The 19,426-nt window shown below is 52.3% G+C and overlaps 1 protein-coding gene across 11 annotated transcripts in view; it reads left to right on the top strand.

The window, feature by feature from the left end:
* KIAA0232 (KIAA0232 ortholog) overlaps positions 1 to 19,426 on the top strand; it is a 99,889-nt gene that overhangs the window by 64,298 nt on the left and 16,165 nt on the right. For 6 of the 11 annotated variants that reach the window (XR_006964270.1, XR_006964267.1, XR_006964269.1 and 3 more), the window contains exons 3-6: positions 870 to 936; positions 2,145 to 2,226; positions 4,255 to 7,552; positions 14,269 to 14,377. Coding sequence is in view for 5 of the 11 variants with exons in the window: in XM_047090846.1 (XP_046946802.1) it covers positions 870 to 936; positions 2,145 to 2,226; positions 4,255 to 7,552; positions 14,269 to 14,377 (3,556 nt within the window). In the remaining 6 variants the exon portion in view is untranslated. Of the gene's footprint in view, positions 1 to 869; positions 937 to 2,144; positions 2,227 to 4,254; positions 7,553 to 7,740; positions 7,938 to 8,182; positions 8,966 to 14,268; positions 14,378 to 19,235; positions 19,334 to 19,426 lie in introns of those variants that run through there. The other 5 variants (XM_047090844.1, XM_047090843.1, XM_047090845.1 and 2 more) reach the window with 2 other exon arrangements.

Genomic DNA, 19,426 nt, shown 5'->3' with positions numbered 1-19,426 from the left:
ATGAGGGCGGCGGGTGGAGCGGAGTCCCGTGCACCTGTCCGGATCGCGCCCACCGGAGAGAGACTCCGTTCCGGTTTAAATAGGACCTTCGACCACTGAGTAAAGGTCCTCAGAAATTCGTCTTCCCTTTTCATACTCTGTGAAGGACTTTTCTTTCTTCCTGTGAGAAATAGAAAAACTTTCAAGTTTCAAAGTCTTCGTAGCCAACGATTATTTGTTTGTGCGTGTTTCCAGCATCTGTCCCTCCGGGAGCTTTGGCTCTTCTTGTTACCCTCCCAGTTTCAGGCTCTTCCGTGCCCTGCTCGTGACCTTTAAGAGAAGACAAAGCTCTCACACTCGCTCAGGGCCGTGGCTCTGAGTGCTTTCTTGCTTCAGTCGTCAGTGTTCACTGGAGAAAAGAACACAATTGCCTTGTTTTCTCTAGACCATGAGCTCCCAGAGGAGCTGCACGCGATGTTTGTGACTTTTTGCCCCCTTTGTACCGAGTCCGGTACGAGATTTCCTCACGCAGATACCGAACATTGTTTTTGATGGTGACCGTTGGCCGTACGATGAGTGTTTAGGTCCGTAGGCTGCACCGTGGGTGACATGCCATACCCCTGGGAAGACCAGCCATTCTGGGCGGTACATTCATACTTTCACATTTTATCAGCAGGTGCTGTTGAATATACTTTACTAGTAAAATATGTGTACTAAATTGGATCAGCAAACCTGTAGCTTTTCAACTCTTGTGTTGTTTACGTATTGATAACGCATTTCATTTGGAACGTGGAAGATTTGCAAGACCTGTATGTGAAAGCAAGGGTGTGCAGACACCTGAGTTTGTATACACCTGGCAGTAAACTAACGTGTGTTTTGTTCTCGCGCAGAGCTCTGGCATCGAGACTCTGGTGGAGGAGCTCTGCTCCAGACTGAAAGACCTGCAGAGCAAGCAAGGTGAGCGTAGCCCCTGGAGGGCCTGCACACAGTAGGCTGTTTGCGCCCTGCACACAGCGGGCCTTTCGCACCAGGGCCGCGGGCACCAAGGGAGATGGTTGAGGACACCCTAGGATCGGCCAGAGACAGACAAGAAGAAGAAAGTCTGTGTGTTCAGTGTGTCTCCATGGCAGCATCATGCTGTGTCTTCAGCTCTTAGTGGCTTCTGGGTCACCCTTAGCGGTCCCTTGTCGATAGGTCCCTGCTCTCAGCGGAGTCACTTAATCCACGGGCGCCCTCACGATGGAGGGATGTTTGGTGTTACGTTCACATAAATCCAGGGATCGGGAGCGATATTTCCTCCTTCCCATCCTTGTCCCCCGTGAATATCTGCCCGTTGACATCAAGGCCTCCGAGGGTGTTGACAGTGATTATTTCAGATTTGACAGGAATTTCTGCCTTGACTCTTGGAGGTTTTTTGGAAGGGCAGTCTTTGAAGCTCGTTAAAGTCTTTTCGACTCGTGAATCCTCACGGCTTCTTGGGCCAACTTTTCTGCAAGCCCTTGGAGTGAAAGCTATGTGTTAAAGTTAAGGGTCTTTGTTTTTCTTGCCCTCTTCATGGCCATTTTGCTGCCCAGTGACCCTTGAGCCTTCCTTCTAAGGGCACAGTTTGTTTGTTTTTAACCTAAGGCAGTAGGTAGCATGAGCTAAGCTGAGAATATAGCCCTTTGCTTCAGTTTTATTGAAACACAGCCCTTGCTCAGAGATGTTGTGAGAGAGCTGATCGCAATGGATTTTCTTAACAGATTCGTATCGGTTGAGAGGAGTCAGTACAAAGTCCATGAGTGGGGAATTTAGCGAGAAAATAATTTCTGGAATTAAACAGATGGTCTGTCTCCTTCTGCTGTAATTAATAGGGGACTAATTAATAGGGGACGTCAGTCTGTCAGTCAGGTGCCTCTAGAGCCCTGTGTCAGTGATGAGGCCAACAGCTCTCACCCCTCAGCCCCCCATCAGTATGGTGAAGCTAGAGAATTCCCTCTGGTGCTGTTAAGAAGTAGATCTTTATTGAATAAGAAGGCAAATGGGTATAGAGTTCTTTTCAAGCCACTAAGCCTGTATGATTTCTGACTAAAGTTCCTTGAGAAACTTAAAAAAAAAAAAAAAAAAAAAGATCATTTGTTAACTAGATATAAGACCAATCTTTCTGAATTTTTGTTTCATAACAGAAGAGAAGATTCACAAAAAGTTAGAGGGGTCTCCCTCTCCAGAGGCAGAATTATCCCCTACAGCAAAGGATCAAGTGGAAATGTATGTAAGATTGTATTCATTAACAAAATGTGCATGGTTAAAAATCCGACTAATAACTGCTGTGTGCTTTACCGGTTTTGTTCGTTGTCTTGTATTCAGTCTCCCATTTTATAATCCAGGAAACATGTGTTGAGCACTTACTGTGTGCGTGACACTGAGGATTCAGAGGTGAATGAGATGGTCCTGTCCTTGTCATACGTACTGAATCAGGATTTGGGAACTGGGTGAGCAAATGAAACACGGTTGTTACTGTGCACCCAGTGTGCTGTCACACCAGTCCCCGGAGACGGCTGTGAGAAAGTGGGCTCGCCCTTGTTCTGCACGCAGGGAAAGCGGGGTTCCACGGATGCGTACAAAGAAGTGTGGGCGAGTCATTGACCTTGTCAAGCTTGTTTCCTGAAGGTGCTCTGAGTCCTTTGTTTGTAGATGGCCGGTAAAATCAGCTGCTTTATAAGCAGAACTTGCTTATTGTACAGTTTATTTGAATCTTACGAACTTGTAGAACTTCAGGTGAAAATAGCTTTTATTGGTTGATGTGGACAGGTGCTTGCTGTCCAGTGTGGCCGCTGTAAGTCACGTGTGGATGTTTAGCACTTGAAATGTGGCCACTTCAAATTGAGGTGTGCTGTAAATATAGAACTCTCACGAGATTCCAAATTTGGTATAAAAAGGAATGTAAAATATTACATTAATATTTCAAAATATCAATTATATGTTGCAAGGATGATGTTGTGGATATATTTGGTTAAGTAAACTACATCATTGGATTCCCTTTCACCTGTGTTTTCTTGCACTTTTAATGTGACTCCTAGGGGGTTAAAAATTCTCTGTGAGGTTCACGATGTGTTCCCACTAGACAGCTCTGGTAGAGACTGGAAAGGAGAATCAAACGTAGGCCCTTCGAAAACATGGCCTTTTGTCACCTCACATGTGACCTTGACTGTTGCCTCCAGAGCACGGTGCCCTTGGTAGGCAGCCCGACTCTGCATTCTTGCTTCGGCAGTCCGTCTTGCTCTGAGATTTGCCGGGACTACCGGCTTCTTGGCGGATTGGAAAGTCGTCTTCCTTGTTTTCAGGCCCTGTAGAAGCAGGCTCCGTGGCTCTACCTACCCTGCATTTCCAGTAGTCGCTGGCCTCCTCGGGTTTCGTGTGCACACAGGTTCCTGTGCCTCACAAGGGGTACTCCCCAGACTGCGACGTTTCTGGAACGTCAGGGCTCTGCTGTGGTCCGCTTTTCCTAATGGTTCTGGGCCGCACCAGCATCCTCTTGCCCGAACACCCGAGTACCCTTCCTCATCCGTGCCGTGTCTGACTTAATGCCAGGCATGGCTCCTGAGAAAATATAACGGTGACAACAGTCCCATAATATTCCCGCTCCTCTCATACATTAATTCCTTTGCTCCTCACAGCTCTGTGAGGCAGATAAAAGTATTACGTGTGTTTCCCAGGCCGCGGAGAGGTTCTGTCACATGCCTGAGGTCACACAGCTAGTCAGGGCAGCGTCAAGGTTCCCAGTCGGGGAGCGTGGCTTCAGAGCTCGTGCGCTCCAGCTTTCAAATTCCTCCCCTCCCCGTGCTCCAAAGGGCCTCGGGAGAGAAGTCCCGTGGCCGCCCTTGTACGGCTGAGAATGCGGACGGGACGGACCGCAGATAACGAGCTTCAAGTCACCAACATAGTAAGTCACGTGAGCGGAGACTCAGATGCAGCTATTTCTTACCAAGAGATGACTTGCTTGCCACTGCATTGTATTTGTCCTTTGTGACTTCTCAGTTAAGACCTTAAGGACGAAAACCGTCCTCTTCCCTATATTCTAAGTATCCTTCGAGGGCTTGTGTCCGTGCTGAACAAAAAGTTGCTCAAGACACGGGACTAAACGTAAGGCGTGTTTCGCCGTGTCGCTCGTTTTTGGCTTTAAAGTTCATGGTTCGTGGGTGATGTCAGTGGTGGCTGTTAAAACGGGAGGCGATGTCGCCTGCTGTGTCTCGTACGTCTGAGTGCCCGCCTTGAAGCCTTCCCTCTGTGTTTCAGGTACTACGAAGCGTTCCCACCGCTGTCCGAGAAGCCGGTCTGCCTGCAGGAGATCATGACCGTGTGGAACAGGTCTAAAGTCTGTTCTTACTCCAGCTCTTCCTCGTCGTCCACGGCGCCCCCCGCCAGCACAGACACGTCCTCCCCCAAAGACTGCAACAGCGAAGGCGAAGCGAGCAAGGAGAGAAGCCGCGAGGCGGGCACCACTGCACACGAGAGAGCCCAGAGCAAGAGCAGAAGCGAGAAGGAGGACAGGTTCGGGCACGGCGCCACGGAAGAGAAGCCCGCCCTGTACAAAAAGCAGGTCCGACACAAACCTGAGGGACGGATTCGCCCTCGCTCGTGGTCCTCCGGCTCGAGTGAAGCGGGCTCAAGTTCGAGCGGTCCTCGGGGAGAACTAAAAGCCTCCGTGAAGTGCGTGAAAGTCCGACACAAGACGCGAGAAGTTCGGAACAAGAAAGGGCGGAACGGGCCGGGCAGGCTGTCGCTGAAGCCCGGCGACAAGGCCGAGCGGGCCGTCCACGCCGCCGGCAGCAGCAGCAGCGGCAGCGGTGGTGGCGGCGGCTCCGTCAAGCCGCTGTGCCGGCGCGGGAAGAGGCCCCTGAAGGACCCGGGGAGGAGAGACCCCGGGAGCGCCGAAGGAAGAGACCTGTCCCTGGAGAGCAGAAACGACAGGGAGTACAAGGAGGAGCCGCTGTGGTACACGGAGCCGATTGCCGAGTATTTCGTTCCTCTGAGCAGGAAAAGCAAACTAGAGACCACCTACCGAAACAGACCGGATGCGAGCGACCTGCCGTCGGAGGCGGTGGACGAGTTGTCAGAGTCCGTGCACGGTCTTTGTATCAGCAACAATAATATGCATAAAACATACCTCGCAGCAGGTACTTTCATTGATGGTCATTTTGTAGAAATGCCTGCGGTCATCAATGAGGATGTTGACCTCACTGGGACCTCGTTCTGTCCTCTGCCGGAGGACAGCAAATATCTGGATGGTATTCATCTGTCAGAATTCACACACTTCTATGAAGTGGACATTGATCAATCCATGTTGGATCCTGGTGCCTCAGAAACCACGCAAGGAGAAAGTCGGATTTTGAATATGATTCGACAAAAAAGCAAAGAGAAAACCGATTTTGAGGCAGAATGTTGCATAGTGTTAGACGGAATGGAGTTGCAAGGGGAACGTGCAATATGGACAGATTCTACCAGCTCCGTGGGCGCCGAGGGCTTATTCCTGCAAGACCTCGGCAATCTGGCTCAGTTCTGGGAGTGCTGTTCATCCAGCTCGGGCGATGCCGACGGGGAGAGTTTTGGGGGGGATTCTCCAATCAGACTCTCCCCGATCTTGGACAGCACGGCGCTCAATCCACATTTGCTAGCCGGCAATCAGGAGCTCTTTTCAGATATTAATGAAGGATCTGGTATAAACTCTTGTTTTTCAGTGTTTGAAGTGCAATGCAGTAATTCTGTTTTACCGTTTTCTTTTGAAACACTCAACTTGGGGAATGAAAACACAGATTCTAGTGCTAATATGCTTGGGAAAACACAGTCTAGATTGCTAATATGGACCAAAAATAGTGCCTTTGAAGAAAACGAACACTGTTCTAATCTCTCAACGAGAACTTGTAGCCCATGGTCCCATTCGGAAGAGACGCGTTCGGACAACGAGACGTTAAATATTCAGTTTGAAGAGTCCACGCAGTTTAACGCAGAAGATATGAATTATGTGGTTCCTAGAGTCTCGTCAAATTATGTAGATGAAGAGCTCCTAGATTTCCTGCAAGACGAAACTTGCCAGCAAAACAGTAGAACGTTGGGAGAAATTCCCACCTTAGTCTTCAAACAAACATCGAAGCTAGAATCCGTCTGCGGTATTCAGCTGGAACAAAAGACGGAACCCAAGACCTTGGAAACTGCGCGAGGCTGTGGCGAGAGCGGTCCACGTGGAGGCGGTTACAGCTCAGGGGTCATTAAAGACATTTGGACGCAGATGGCAGACGGGGGTTCTGTCGCTACGGCGGACGTGGAGCGAACGGACGAGGAGTTGTTCCCGACAGATGTCAACAACTACTGCTGCTGCCTGGACGCCGAGGCCGAGGCGGAGACCCTCCGGGAGCCCAGCAAGGCCGTGCAGAGGTCGGAGTACCGTCTGTGGGAGGGCCAGAAGGAGAGCCCGGAGAAGAGAGCTTTCGCGTCCGGGGAGCTGTCGAAGGTGGACGGTGGCGACTACACGACACCCTCGAAACCTTGGGACGTGGCCCAGGACAAAGAGAACACCTTCATTCTCGGAGGAGTTTACGGAGAACTCAAGACCTTCAGCAGTGACGGGGAGTGGGCGGTCGTCCCGCCCGGTCCCACGAAAGGAAGCCTGCTGCAGTGCGCGGCCTCTGACGTGGTGACCATAGCAGGTACGGATGTCTTCATGACCCCGGGAAACAGTTTCGCTCCCGGTCACAGGCAGTTGTGGAAACCCTTCGTGTCGTTTGAGCAGAACGATCCGCCGAGGAGTGGGGAAAATGGATTAAATAAGGGATTTTCTTTTATCTTCCATGAAGACTTACTAGGAGCTTGTGGCAACTTTCAGGTTGAGGATCCTGGGCTTGAATATTCCTTCTCTTCCTTTGACTTAAGCAATCCGTTCTCACAAGTCCTTCACGTGGAGTGTTCATTCGAACCCGAAGGGATTGCCTCTCTCAGCCCCAGTTTTAAGCCGAAATCCATCCTGTGCTCTGATTCGGACGGTGAAGTTTTTCACCCCGGGATATGTGGCGCTGACAGAACACAGTACAGGGCTATTCGGATCTCTCCGAGGACTCACTTCCGCCCCATTTCTGCGTCCGAGCTGTCCCCAGGAGGAGGAAGCGAGTCGGAATTTGAATCGGAGAAAGAGGAAGCAAGTATTCCCATTCCTTCTCAAGCCGACGCGTTTGAAAATCCACAGGCAGATCTCCAGCCGCTGGAAGAAGATGCGGAGAAGGAAGGCCATTACTATGGGAAATCAGAGCTCGAGTCTGGAAGGTTCCTTCCCAGGTTAAAAAAGTCTGGCATGGAAAAGAGCGCTCAGACGTCACTGGATTCTCAGGAGGAATCGGCCGGGATTCTGCCGGCGGGGAAGCGGAATCAGTGTCTGGAGTGTAGCATGAATGAGCCTCCGGAAGCTGCTCTAGAAAGCTCAGAAGCAAATTGTAAAATAACGGCACAATGCGAGGAAGAGATTAATAATTTTTGCAGTTGCAAAGCAGGTTGCCAGTTTCCTGCTTATGAAGATAATCCAGTTTCTTCGGGACAGCTGGAAGAGGTAGGTGTGTGCGTGTGTCGGTACGTGATGAAAGCTGTGGATTGGACTTGAACGTGAGGACAGCCGTATCGGGCGGTGAAGGATAGGGTTCAGTTATTGGGAAATCAGCTTAAATGTCTTAAAACGTACGTTCTCATGACTTTACATAAGGACTTAAAGTGGATTTGATGTTTCTGAATTTGAGCCAGACAGGAGACGTCTTCTGCAGAGGAAAGACATTTTTAAATCACAGGATAGGAGCTTCTCGAGTGTTGTCTTGATCTGCACGTACCGTGCATCGGGCAGAACCTCATCCTCAAGCGTTCCAGACTGGGAAGGTGAAGGATCGGGAAGTGGCTCCGAACTCCGCAGAAGGCCCTTTGCTCTTTGGAAGCCGAAGCGGACGGTTTCTTTATTTTTTTTTTTTTTATTTTTTAAAATTTTTTTTTTTTTTTCAACGTTTATTTATTTTCGGGACAGAGAGAGACAGAGCATGAACAGGGGAGGGGCAGAGAGAGAGGGAGACACAGAATCGGAAACAGGCTCCAGGCTCTGAGCCATCAGCCCAGAGCCCGACGCGGGGCTCGAATTCAAGGACCGCGAGATCGTGACCTGGCTGAAGTCGGACGCTTAACCGACTGCGCCACCCAGGTTTCTTTAATTAAGTAGCGAGCGAGCGAGCCCGCCCGAGGGCCTCCGAGAGGCTGATCGGTTTGAAACTTAGTTTCACACGTAAAATAAACCACGTCTATGTCGAGTGCTCTCGCGTGGATTGTGGTACGCGTGAAAACTAGCCCACGGTCCAGATGTGGCAGAAGGGCTTCCGCAGAACCACGATGACGTTCCTCGCTTTGTCCCAAGCACATACTCCTCGAGCTGTGTGGATTGCGTGTTGAGTCTGTCAGACGAGGTTCATTAGTAGTAGTCGTTTTGTGAATGGGAGTCACGATCCCCTTTGTTCCCGAGAAGTGGTTCGAGGTTCAATTGAGTGCGCTAGAAATCACACTTGAGGTAATAACCTGTTTCACAACAAAGCACAGTGATCTGCCTGTTTCCCAGCCGTTATTTGGCCGTGCCTGGCCTTTTTCCCGGAGCAGCTTATTAAAAAGATAGTTGGAGGTGTTTACAAGTCCTGCCGCGAGTGGCCAGAGAGCCACTAGATGTCCTACCTGCCATCTGTCCCCGTGCCCGCTCCACCCACCTCTCCTGTGTCTAAATCCTACCTGTACCCCCCTGTACCGAGAGGCTCTCCAGACCCCACCGCCTTTTGACCGGCTCCCTGATTCCTTCCCTCTCTCCTTCTCCACCCCCACCAGCATCGGAAGTAATTTCTCCCTTCTCTTACTTCTCATGCACCCTGTGCCTCTTTCTCTATTGCATTTTCCTTTTTTTTTTGTTTCTTTTTTTTTAATGCTTGCTTATTTTTGAGAGACAGAGACAGAGTGTGAGCAGGGGAGGGGCAGAGCAAGAGAAGACAGAATCGGAGGCAGGCTCCAGGCTCTGGGCTGTCAGCACGGAGCCCAGCGCGGGGCTCGAACTCCCGAGCCACGAGATCGTGACCTGACCCCGAGTTGGACAGTTAACCGACTGAGCCACCCAGGTGCCCCACGTTTCCTATTTTTCGTGAGTCACGTATGTACTTTTTCTTGTTAGGTTATAAGCTCCTTACGGATATAGACTCTGCCTTCCTCCCTTGCGGGGTCAGTGCCTAGGTGGGACGCGGGTGCTCGTGATGGGAGGAAGCCCCACAGAGAGTCACTGCTCTGGTTGGCTTGCCCAGAGACCTATAGGTGTGAACTGAATCCCATTGAAACGTTGAAATCCGAGCTGCCAAGAAAGAAAACCAATAATGTTGTTAGCCTTTATCTGTCTGTTTATTGCCCCTCTTTTTATCCTCGAATTTTCCTTTATGTACTTTGTATTTCACCTGGTTCCAGATTGGGAAGAAAGAAAAAGAGGGAAGAAGCGAGATTCTACATCATACCACTGCCATATTCCTTCGCTTTCTAGTATGTTGATGGATTTACGTGTTATCAGCATTCTGGGTTGTCTTGGAAGGCCTCTAGTAAAGTCCTCAGAGGGCCTTGCGGGGTTGTCTGCTGGTCTCCCTGCAGCCGCGGCTCTCGGCCCGGCCTCTGGGCAGAGGTGCTGGGGTGTAGAGTGGGGTCAGAGCTCCCATCATAGATTGATCTGAGGTATGGGGAGGTTGGGAGACGGTCTGACAGGACAGCACGGGGCCAGGCTTGGAGCAGAGTGTATACCTTTCCACCGTCACACTGCCTGGTCAGTCTAGGGGAGTCCCTACGAGGGTCGTCTTCCCCCCTTTCCCGAGAGGGGGCAGTCTGGGAGCCCCGTTGTAAAGGTCACTGTTCAAAGGCCACCTTTTCAGAGCGGGTGGACTAACGTGTAGGAATTCTAGGGGTACCTGGCTTGTTCAGTGGCAGAGCATCGACTTTTGATCTCAGGGTGGTGATGGTGAGTTCAAGCCCCTTGGGTTGGGTGCAGAGTTTCCTTGGAAATGACAAAATAAAACAAAAAACTTAAAATGTAGAAATTCTAATAGCATTGGTGCCCAGGAGCGTGGATTCTTTTCAAAAGTTCAGTTCAGTCAGTTTCAGCAAACACGTTTTGAATACCTGTTACCTGCTTATCGCTAAGGTAGATGTCCTGGATGAACAGGACATCATCCTTGCCCTTGAAGAATTCAGTCTTGTTACGAAGACCAGTTTGCAAGCGAATTATTTTAATTGAAATAGGCACTTTAGTCATAGGGCTCAAACTCCGAAGGTACAGGAGGGTGGATACACACAGTGAACAGGTCCCTCCCCAGCAGCCATGAGCATGTGTTCTGGTACGTCCTTCCAGGATATTTAGGCACGTAGAAGCAAATACACATTCGCATAGATTTTTTCTTTCTTTTTTTCTTTTCACAGAAATGGCATTTTATTATAATCGCCTTTCCTTTTCGGTTCCAGTGTGTGGACAGATGTGCTGTGATTTACGTAGCCGGTTCCTTATCTTTTAGGGCATTTGGGCGAATGTAATTGTAGGTCACACGGTAGGTGGTGTGGCGGAGGTGGGCACAGGATGCCCTCCCGGCAGCGAGGGTCCCAGAGGCTATCTGAACACCCCTGAGTGTCCCAGGGCAGAAGGGAAAGGAGCAGGGTGCTCGGGGCAGAACGGACAGCGCAAGCAAAGGTGAAAAGGCTTGGAGTTTCTCGCGTGCGTAGAGCACCTGCCAGCAGTTAGTTCGTGGCTTCTCAAGTACACGTGCCTTGGAGCGTGCCTTGGGTGTCCGTTTATGCCTAAGTTTGTGGCGTAAATGTTCTCCTTGTTGTTTACTCGGTCGCCAATTTGGTGCCGTGCTCTTTGCAGCGCGGAGAAACAGCAGAGGGTCGAGCCGTCTCCAGGAGTTTGTGGTCCGGCCAGGAGAGGACGCCTGGCGGTCAGAGGCTCTGATGAACGGCGGGGGGGGGGGGCGTCCTTGGCCCTTGGGGCATGGTACCCAGCCCACATGTGCCACTGACCCCAGTGTCCGGGACAGAGCCCGAGTGGTTCCTGCTGCCTGCCACTTGCTGTCAGTAAAGGAGAACCCGTTCTCTGTGCACACTCTGCGTCCCTCCGTTTATATTCGCTTTCCTTTCCTCTCGTGACCCGGACACCTGAGGGCTGACTGTGGCTGGGGGGCCACAGTACTCTTCCCGGAGTAGCCTCAGGACCACCAGTCACCTTTGTTCTCCCAGACCCAGGAGCTCAGTGAGAGTTCTGGGTGGGGCCTCTACCCAGCTTCCGGCTCCTAAAGAGTGGAATTTGAGTGTCCCATCTGGTGCCAGAAACGTTTCTGGTCAGGCTTTCTGGCCCAAATACATGTCTTCTCTGTTTTTGCACTGTTTCCTTCATTCATTGAATATTTCTCGGGATCCCACTCTGTCCAGGCGCCGGGCTGGGTGCTGGGGACACGCATGGAGCCCTGCCCTTGCCGGTGACATTCACCGACAGCATGTGACTGATTATAGTGTTCACTGGTGTGCCTGCGCCAGGGAGAGGGCATGTCGGGGTGCCTGGAGGACTTGCCAAGAAGTAGGTGCTCGGGGCCGGCTCTCAGCCAAGGTGTGATTTGAAGACAGGCTTGCAGATGAGAAGCCGTCTGGGGGAGAGGCAGAGCGGAGCTGCGGCAGAGGCGCCCGGCCCGTCCCAGCTGTGTTCTCGCCTACTTTCCCTTCGTCCGTTCTCCGCCAACCAGAAGTTGAATCCGTGCATACAGTGGACGTTATTTATGCAAAGCGTGGTCATCTTTGCTGACCAACCCAGAAGCTGTAGATAGCGGAGTGGAAAGAGGTCGTAAGATAGTGCAGGTTCATCGGATGTGTGTTCGGTGTAGCATGGAACGGCACAAAGAAGTCTGTGCCTTTGATTGACATTCAGGGGAGGAGACAGAAAACATCCTAAAAGCATAGCAGAAACTAGGGTGACTTTAACAGTGGTTTCAGCCTGAGAGGGGGGCGGAGTGGGGAGGCAGAGGATGGCACACCAGATGATCAGGGACCTGCATGCAGGTGGCGCCTTTTCTTCAGGCCAGCAGGCATCGAGTGTCTGCTTTGAGTGTGCCTTGTGCCCGGAGGTGCACAGATCCGTGAGACATGGGCCCTGCCCCTAAGAAGCTCACTGCCTGTCTTGCTCCAGTCCAGTCCAGCCTCCTCTCCATTCGTGCCGGCCCCTCCGGCTCGCTCTCCAGCTGCCTCCCACCGTCCGCGATGAGTTCTTTCTCCCTTTCTTAACCTGGCCCCCACCCCCGCGGTCTCGAGACAGGGTTTCACGCTGAGCCATACAGCTGCCCTTGCCCGAGTCAACACCGATCCCTCCACCGCTGCCTGGGACATTTTCTTTTGCAGGTAGGAACTTGTTGCCTCCAAATCCGTCTGCTTTCAGTGGTGCTCTGGGGTTGAGGGCGACTGTGTTGCTCCCAGGTAGCACTGAGCTGCCATCTGGCATAGAGTAGGTGTGCCTTGGAGCGAAGGCAAGGCCCTTCCAGAAAGATCTTAGGGTTCTGTGAAGTAATGTGCTGGATACAGTTAATTATCTTGAACGCTGTAGACCTTGGCTATTGCTGGCTTCATGTGCGTGAGGCTACCCCTGTGAGTTCTGCCTAGTAAGTAGTCGTACTGACCGCTAGCGTTGGAGTAAGCTGGGGGAGAACTTAGTGAAGGTTCGCTGGCCTCGCTGGGTTCTTCAGTTTCTCATTTAAGAGTGTTTCCGCGAGGTTAAGCGAAAAATGAGACTTGGCGGTGTTTCCCGTTGGGTAAATAATAAAAAATCCATTATTGAATCAAAAAGTCTTAGACCCATAAAACAACTTATCTGTAAGAGAGTAACAGAATCCTGTCAGGATTGATGGTCATTGGTTGCTAAAATAGCTCAGGTTTCAACCTTGAACACATAACAATAACAAAACATTCTCTAAAACAGTAAAGACACGTGCAATATTCACAGTCCTTTATTTGGATTTAGTTTCACCGTCCTCTGGTCTCAGCAAAGCAGATGCTTTAGTTACAAAGACATTTTAGGTTGGTAACTCTGCCTGTACCGTTTCTGTCCCGCATCGTCTTCGACTCCCTCCTGCCCGCGCGCGTGAAGAAGAGGGTCCTCCCTTTTCTCCAGAGCACTGCACACCAGTGGAGACTTGGGACCGCCCTGTTACTTCTCTGCATTTCCAAAATACAGAAATTTGCCTTACCTGGGGATGTTTATGGGGAATATTCTGCCTCGTAAGAGTTTTTGTTGTGTCTCTAAAAAGATTTTCATTCCACTTCCAATATAAATGCTTCTTAAGAAAAACTTCTTTTATGTGCTACGAACACTTTGGCTTCTCAAATTCACCTTGTTGGGGCGCTTGGGTTCAAGACCCACAATGGGTGTAGAGATTACTTAAAAATAGAATCTTTAAAATTGGGGCGCCTGGGTGGCGCAGTCGGTTGAGCGTCCGACTTCAGCTCAGGTCACGATCTCGCGGTCTGTGAGTTCGAGCCCCGCGTCGGGCTCTGGGCTGATGGCTCAGAGCCTGGAGCCTGTTTCCGATTCTGTGTCTCCCTCTCTCTCTGCCCCTCGCCCGTTCATGCTCTGTCTCTCTCTGTCCCAAAAATAGATAAACGTTGAAAAAAAAAATTTAAAATAAAATAAATAAATTCACCTTGTCTAGAATAGTATTAAAAACACAAAAACAAATGTTAGTTTGGGGTGTCTGGGTGGCTCAAGTCGGTTAAGCGTCCAACTCTTGATCTCAGCTCAGGTCTCGATCTCAGGGTCGTGAGTTCAGGCTCCACATTGTGCTCTGTGCTGGGCCTGAAGCCTACTTTAAATTTTTTTTTTTTTTTAACATTTAACATTTATTTATTTTTGAGAGAGAGAGAGACAGAGAGAGAGAGAGAGAGACAGAGAGAGAGAGAGAGAGAGAGACAGAGACAGAGTATGAACGGGGGAGGGTCAGAGAGAGGGAGACACAGAATCTGAAACAGGCTCCAGGCTCTGAGCTGTCAGCACAGAGCCCGACGCGGGGCTCGAACTCACGGACCGCGAGATCATGACCTGAGCTGAAGTCAGACGCATGAAGCCTACTTCAAAAAAAAAATAGTCATCATTTAAAAATCCTGGATTTATAGTTCATAGTTAATAATGCTTGAATTTTCTCTTCTATCCTGAAAGCTTGTAAACTTTTTTCTGTGTTCGTTTAACCTCAACAGTTTCCTGTATTGAACACTGATGTTCAAGGAATGAATAGAAGTCAAGAAAAACAGACTTGGTGGGAAAAAGCCTTGTACTCTCCTCTTTTTCCTGCGTCAGAGTGTGAAGGTAGGTCATTGATTCTTTCGTTCAGATTTCTAATTCATTACGAGCAATTCTTCCACTATGAGTATCAGTCCAGAAAACATTTACCAAGAGGCTTTCGTGTAGCCAGCATTTGTGAGACACTGGAGACACAGAGATGAGAACTGCATCCTGCCCTTAGCCTGATGTGGGGAAAGGCATTCGGATACCTAAAAGCAGGACCGACCTTTGACCGTATCTGGGCAGGATCCCAGTGAATCGTGGGGCAGAAATCATCAGCTATGGGGGGATCTTCAGGAAGACGCCCAGATGGGGAAGCCGGGCAAGGGCAGAGCCCGTGAAAGAGAACCGCCTATGCTAGGGCAAGAGGATCTCTGGCAGGTGGAGGGAACAGGGACCCATCGGGCCCAGCTGGGTTGTAAGCTGAGGCTGGAGAGGCAGACAGGGAAGGAGCCCATCGGGAGGTTTGGGAGCTCTGCCGAATTAGGTCAGGTTTAACCTGCAGGAAGGGAAGGTTGTTTAAAAGATTGCGAATTGGAGGGTATCTTGGCAGAGGTGTGTTTTACTATTTAAAAAATTTTTTTTTCGATTTATTAATTTTGAGAGAGGGGGGGAGGGACGCAGAGAAAGAGAGACCCAAGCAGGCTCCGCACCGTCAGCACGGAGCCCGATGCGCGGCTTGAACTCACGAAACTGTGAGATCATGGCCTGAGCCGAAACCGAGAGTCTGCCACTGAACCGAGTGAGTCACCCAGGTGCCCCCAGGTGTGTGTTTTAAAACCATTCTATCAGCAGAGCGGAGAGGGAATTGAGGAGCAGTTGAAAAGCCGAAGGTACCGACTGGGGCTCTAGGCTCCTGCAGGGGTCTGCGAGTGACAGGGTCAGTGCCTGGCCTCAGGCGCTGCTGGGGGAGTAGATGGGGGAGCGGCGAGGAGAGGTTTTGGAGAGGAGGCCGGGGCTCGCTGAAGTGAGTCTGTGAGGGCTGAGCAGCAGGGTGGGGCTGGAGGGGGCTGGCGGTGGGGGACATGGGGCAGCAGCACATTTGGTCTGTGGGCTTCTCGGGTGAGCATGCCCAGAAGCTATAGAAAGTCCTGACCTGAAGTCCGGGGCGAGGTGAGGACTGTGAAGGCCATGGGCTCGCTCCAGGGGGTGGGCGAGGCAGACTCTGGGCTCCTGTCTCGGGGGCTCCTGTCGGCTGCAGCGTCTGGTCTCCCCTGTTAGAGCTGGAAGGAGCACGTAAACCGTCCGCTAGCATTTATACGTCCGCAGGTCTGTCACGTCTCCAGTTGTTTTGTAACGAACGTGGAGCCAGTGACACCCCTCACTGGCCACCAGGCCTCGCGCACTCCGGCGCTCAGAACGCCTGCGCTGGCCTCCCTTTGCAGCTCCGCCTCTCCGCCCGGGCGGGAGGCGGGGTGGTTGCTTCTCTCTATTCTGTGAGCCTCAAATCGCCTCCCCCAAAGCTCGCCTTCCTCCTTCCCAGAGGCTCGCTGGGTCCCAAGGTGTAGGGCGAGGGCCTCAGTTTTAGCATCTTTGTTTACCTAACCGCATTTATTAAAGGCCTGTTGCCTTAGCATTAGCTGATATCTAGGTCCCCTTTTATTATTTACCAGGTGCTCTCAATCTTTTCTTATACGTAGGCCCCACAATAGCCTTGTGAGATGTCAGCCGAAGTTTTCAGATGAGGAAGCTCTAAGATTCAGGTTTGGTACTTTGTCCGAATCGTGCATATTAGCCATCGAGCTCAGGCTTGCGTCCAGGCTGTCTTCCTGTGGTCCAGAAGCTTCGTTCTCTGTAGTAGCTGTCTGTACTCGGTGCCCAGGGGGGCGCCGGGGTGATGGGAGCACAAATCTGGCCTTGGCGTATGTCCATCGTGCTGCACCGGGTGAGTGTTAAGTCAGAGATGAGTTAACAGGAATACAGGTAAGGGAGGCTGAGTGCCCAGAGTAGGGCAGTGAGAGGACCACCCAGAAAGTGCCAGAGGGAGAGAGGGATGTGGCAGCAGGCAGGGCCAGGGGTCTAGGAAGACCAATCCCTCTGGGAGGTTAGGGTGATTTTTCAGACACTGAGTTCGTGCTTTTGTTAGTGTGTCAAGGGCCGTCTGCACAGCCTTAGTCTAGTTTCGTGTGTTAGTAAGGAGTCCGTCCCGACTCTCAGCTGTGGGTCCTTGGTGACCAGTACAGTCCCAGGTAGGTGCCGTAAGCGATGGTCAGTGCGTGATGCTTTTTTAATTGTGAGGTGGCAAATACAGAAATTCTCAGTGGATGAGTAACGTTCACCAGGCTTTTGAACGACCTCCCACTCACAACTGCATTAAATCCCTGCACAGTTGCCTTGTGCTGATGGTGGCGCCACAGCCGCCTTCTGTCGGCCTGTGGGGGTGGGGGTGGGGGCGGGGGCGTGCGGTCTCAGGAGCGGGTCAGCCAGGAAACCAGGCAGCCTCCGCCTTCCCCTCTGCCCCTGAAGCTTCCAGCGTGGCTGATGATTGATGATGAGCGTGTGCTGCTCTAAGGGGCTGACCTGGAAGCTTTCGGCCTCGCTGGGAAGGAGCGGGGGCCGTGCCCTTCGACAGTAGGGCAGCACCAGGTGCCCTGCGGCGGGGGCGCCCGTCTGGCCTGGAGGCCCACGCCCCGCACCCTGCCTCCTGCCGGCCTTGCCGTGTGTTCACACGCACGACCACGCGGCAAGCATGTCTTACGCGCCCTCGTGCCGGGCACTGGGAACGCAGAGGCAGACGGCCCTCCTTCCTGCTCTCCTGATTGCGGGGATGTCTGTGCAGAGACTGGAGAGGGCAGGGACACGAGCCGTGTGACAGTTGGGGCTACCTGCGGGGAGAGGTGCCCCGTGAGAAGCCCTGGCTGGTGCGGGAGCTGGATGCATTCGGCATAGCCTGGGGGGCCCGGCCAAGGGGGAACCGTGTGAGAGTGCGGCGGGGGACGGGGTCGGCCAGAAGCAAGGAGCCGGAGCACCAGGGCCCTGCACACTCTGTCCTGACAGATCTTCCCGGATGGGGGTCTCTGGAGCTCTCCCGCACTGGAGTTGAGATGTTTGGAAGGCTCATTGTAAGTGTGGGTATTATTTAGTCTTAACAGAGAAGGCCGTGCGGGGACACCGTGGAGATAAAACGGGCTCGGGAGACAAAACGGAGCAGGACTCCAGTGCTTCCATTGCCAGACCTTTGGGCCGTGACCAGCCCTTCTGTGTCTCCATCGTTTGTGAAAGGAGGCTGCAGATCGTGCCTCCCCGAGGGGATACTTACGAGGAGTGGCGCGCATGGCGTGGGACTGGTGCGTGGTCCTAGCCTAGAACGTGGGGACCGTCCACGTGAGGATTGTGAGGAACGTCGTCCGCGCTCAGCACAGGCTCCTTTTGGACGTACAGAATTCCTAAAGCAGGACAGGAAGGATCGCGGTGGGGTTGGATGCAGCTGTCTGGGCGCGTCTTCTGGTCCAGGAACTAGTCCCCTTCCCTGATACACTCGCTCACCTGGTTCATGTGGTAACGAACTGGGTGGGGCGTGGGGACTGCGAGAACTTGGTCCGGTGACTGCCCAGAAGGGATGAATAAGCCCGGGTCTGGGTTCATAGCAGCGGTAGAAGGTGTCACTGAGTGCCGGTGCCACATTTGGGGCTGCACGCGCGTCGTCTCTTTACCTCGCACAGGACTGCGTGAGGGCGAGGGGGGACCCCGTGTCAGAGATGCGGGAGCTGGGGCTCAAAAGAGGGACAGTGATCTGCCGTGTCACATCACAGGTGTGTGGCAGAACGGGGGATCTGCTGTGACGTCCGTCTAGTCCCAGAGCCCGAGCTGGTAACTTCGAGGTCCTGAGACAGCAGAGAGAGCTAGAGGTCATGGGGAGCATGGTGCGGCCGGTGCGGCCTCGGTGAAAGGCCGTCCCTTGGGCACAGCAGTCCTGGAGCGCCGACCCTGTCGTCCCTGGTCTCACGCACGGGGAGCGCGCCATGCCTTTGAACGCCCCGTAGCTGGACCGCAGGCGGCGGGAAACGGGTGCTCGGTTGGGGGCATTAGGGGACTTGGACACAGGGATTCAAAGCCAGGGTCTGTGTCAGGCCGGCACTGTGTCTGTGCAGGGGTGCGGGGGCTGGTCTAGACAAAGACAGGAGGGCGTCAGAACCACCCGGGGGGCTTGTCGAAGCCGCTGCCTGGACCCCGGCCCAGCGCGCGGCTCAGTCGGGGTTTCACGTGGGGCCTGGGCAGACTCTGCTTAAAGCTCCAGCGTTGAGAAGCTTTGAGCTCGACGATTGCCGATTCCTTCTAATCGGAGCCTCCAGATCCATCCCCTTCTGGGGGCCACGTACCTACCCAAACCACTAGCCGCCTTTCCCTTCCCTGTTGTCCAGATACCATAACGGCGTCCTTCAGCGTGGTGTGGACTTGGGGGGAGCAAACAAGGCTGCTGCTCTCTCTTGTCGCTTCCTCCTGTCTGCTTGTTTGTCATGTGACCACGCACGGTATAGCGTCGGGCTCCCTTCCCGCACCATACGCTCTTGAGAGCTTGGCCTTGTTGGGCTTCGTCCTGTGTTCCCAGGGCCTGTCACATTACAGGTGCGAGTATTTGCTGAACGGGTGTCTCACGGTGGGATGACAGGCGTGTGTGTTATGCCAGCCTATTTTTCAAAAACTCGATAAACTGTTTATCAGAATTTTTAAATGGGCGTAGCAGTTTGCTCGTGCACACCTGGCTGGCCAGTGGTGACCGTGTCTGCTCTTAGTGACTAGTCCAACTCGCCGAAGGGCTGGTGGACCTAACTGATCTGACTTGTCAGCAAAAAATGACACAGGAATGTATGTTTCATAACCATGTCTTAATGAAATTTCCCCCCCTCTCCCTCTTTTCCCTTCTCCATTCAAAATGATTAAGAATGTTATACAAATGCCAAGGGAGAGAATGGTATAGAAGAGTGTCCAGATGGTAAAGACATGCCCAGTAACGAAGAGCGTCCATTAGATTTTAATAGGGTAAGTGGACTGTCCTCCTTACTAACTTACTAACGGCCACACACACCCCCCACCTCACCCCCATCTCTGCCACTCAGGCTACAGCCCGAGAGC

This window comes from Lynx rufus, unplaced genomic scaffold, assembly GCF_022079265.1.
Source record: "Lynx rufus isolate CCGP_SWC_20201006 ecotype Redwood Valley unplaced genomic scaffold, mLynRuf1.p SCAF_3, whole genome shotgun sequence".
Taxonomy (NCBI): Eukaryota; Metazoa; Chordata; class Mammalia; order Carnivora; family Felidae; genus Lynx; species Lynx rufus.
The sequence above is the reverse complement of the archived record's forward strand: the minus strand, read 5'-3'. Positions and strand labels throughout refer to the sequence as shown.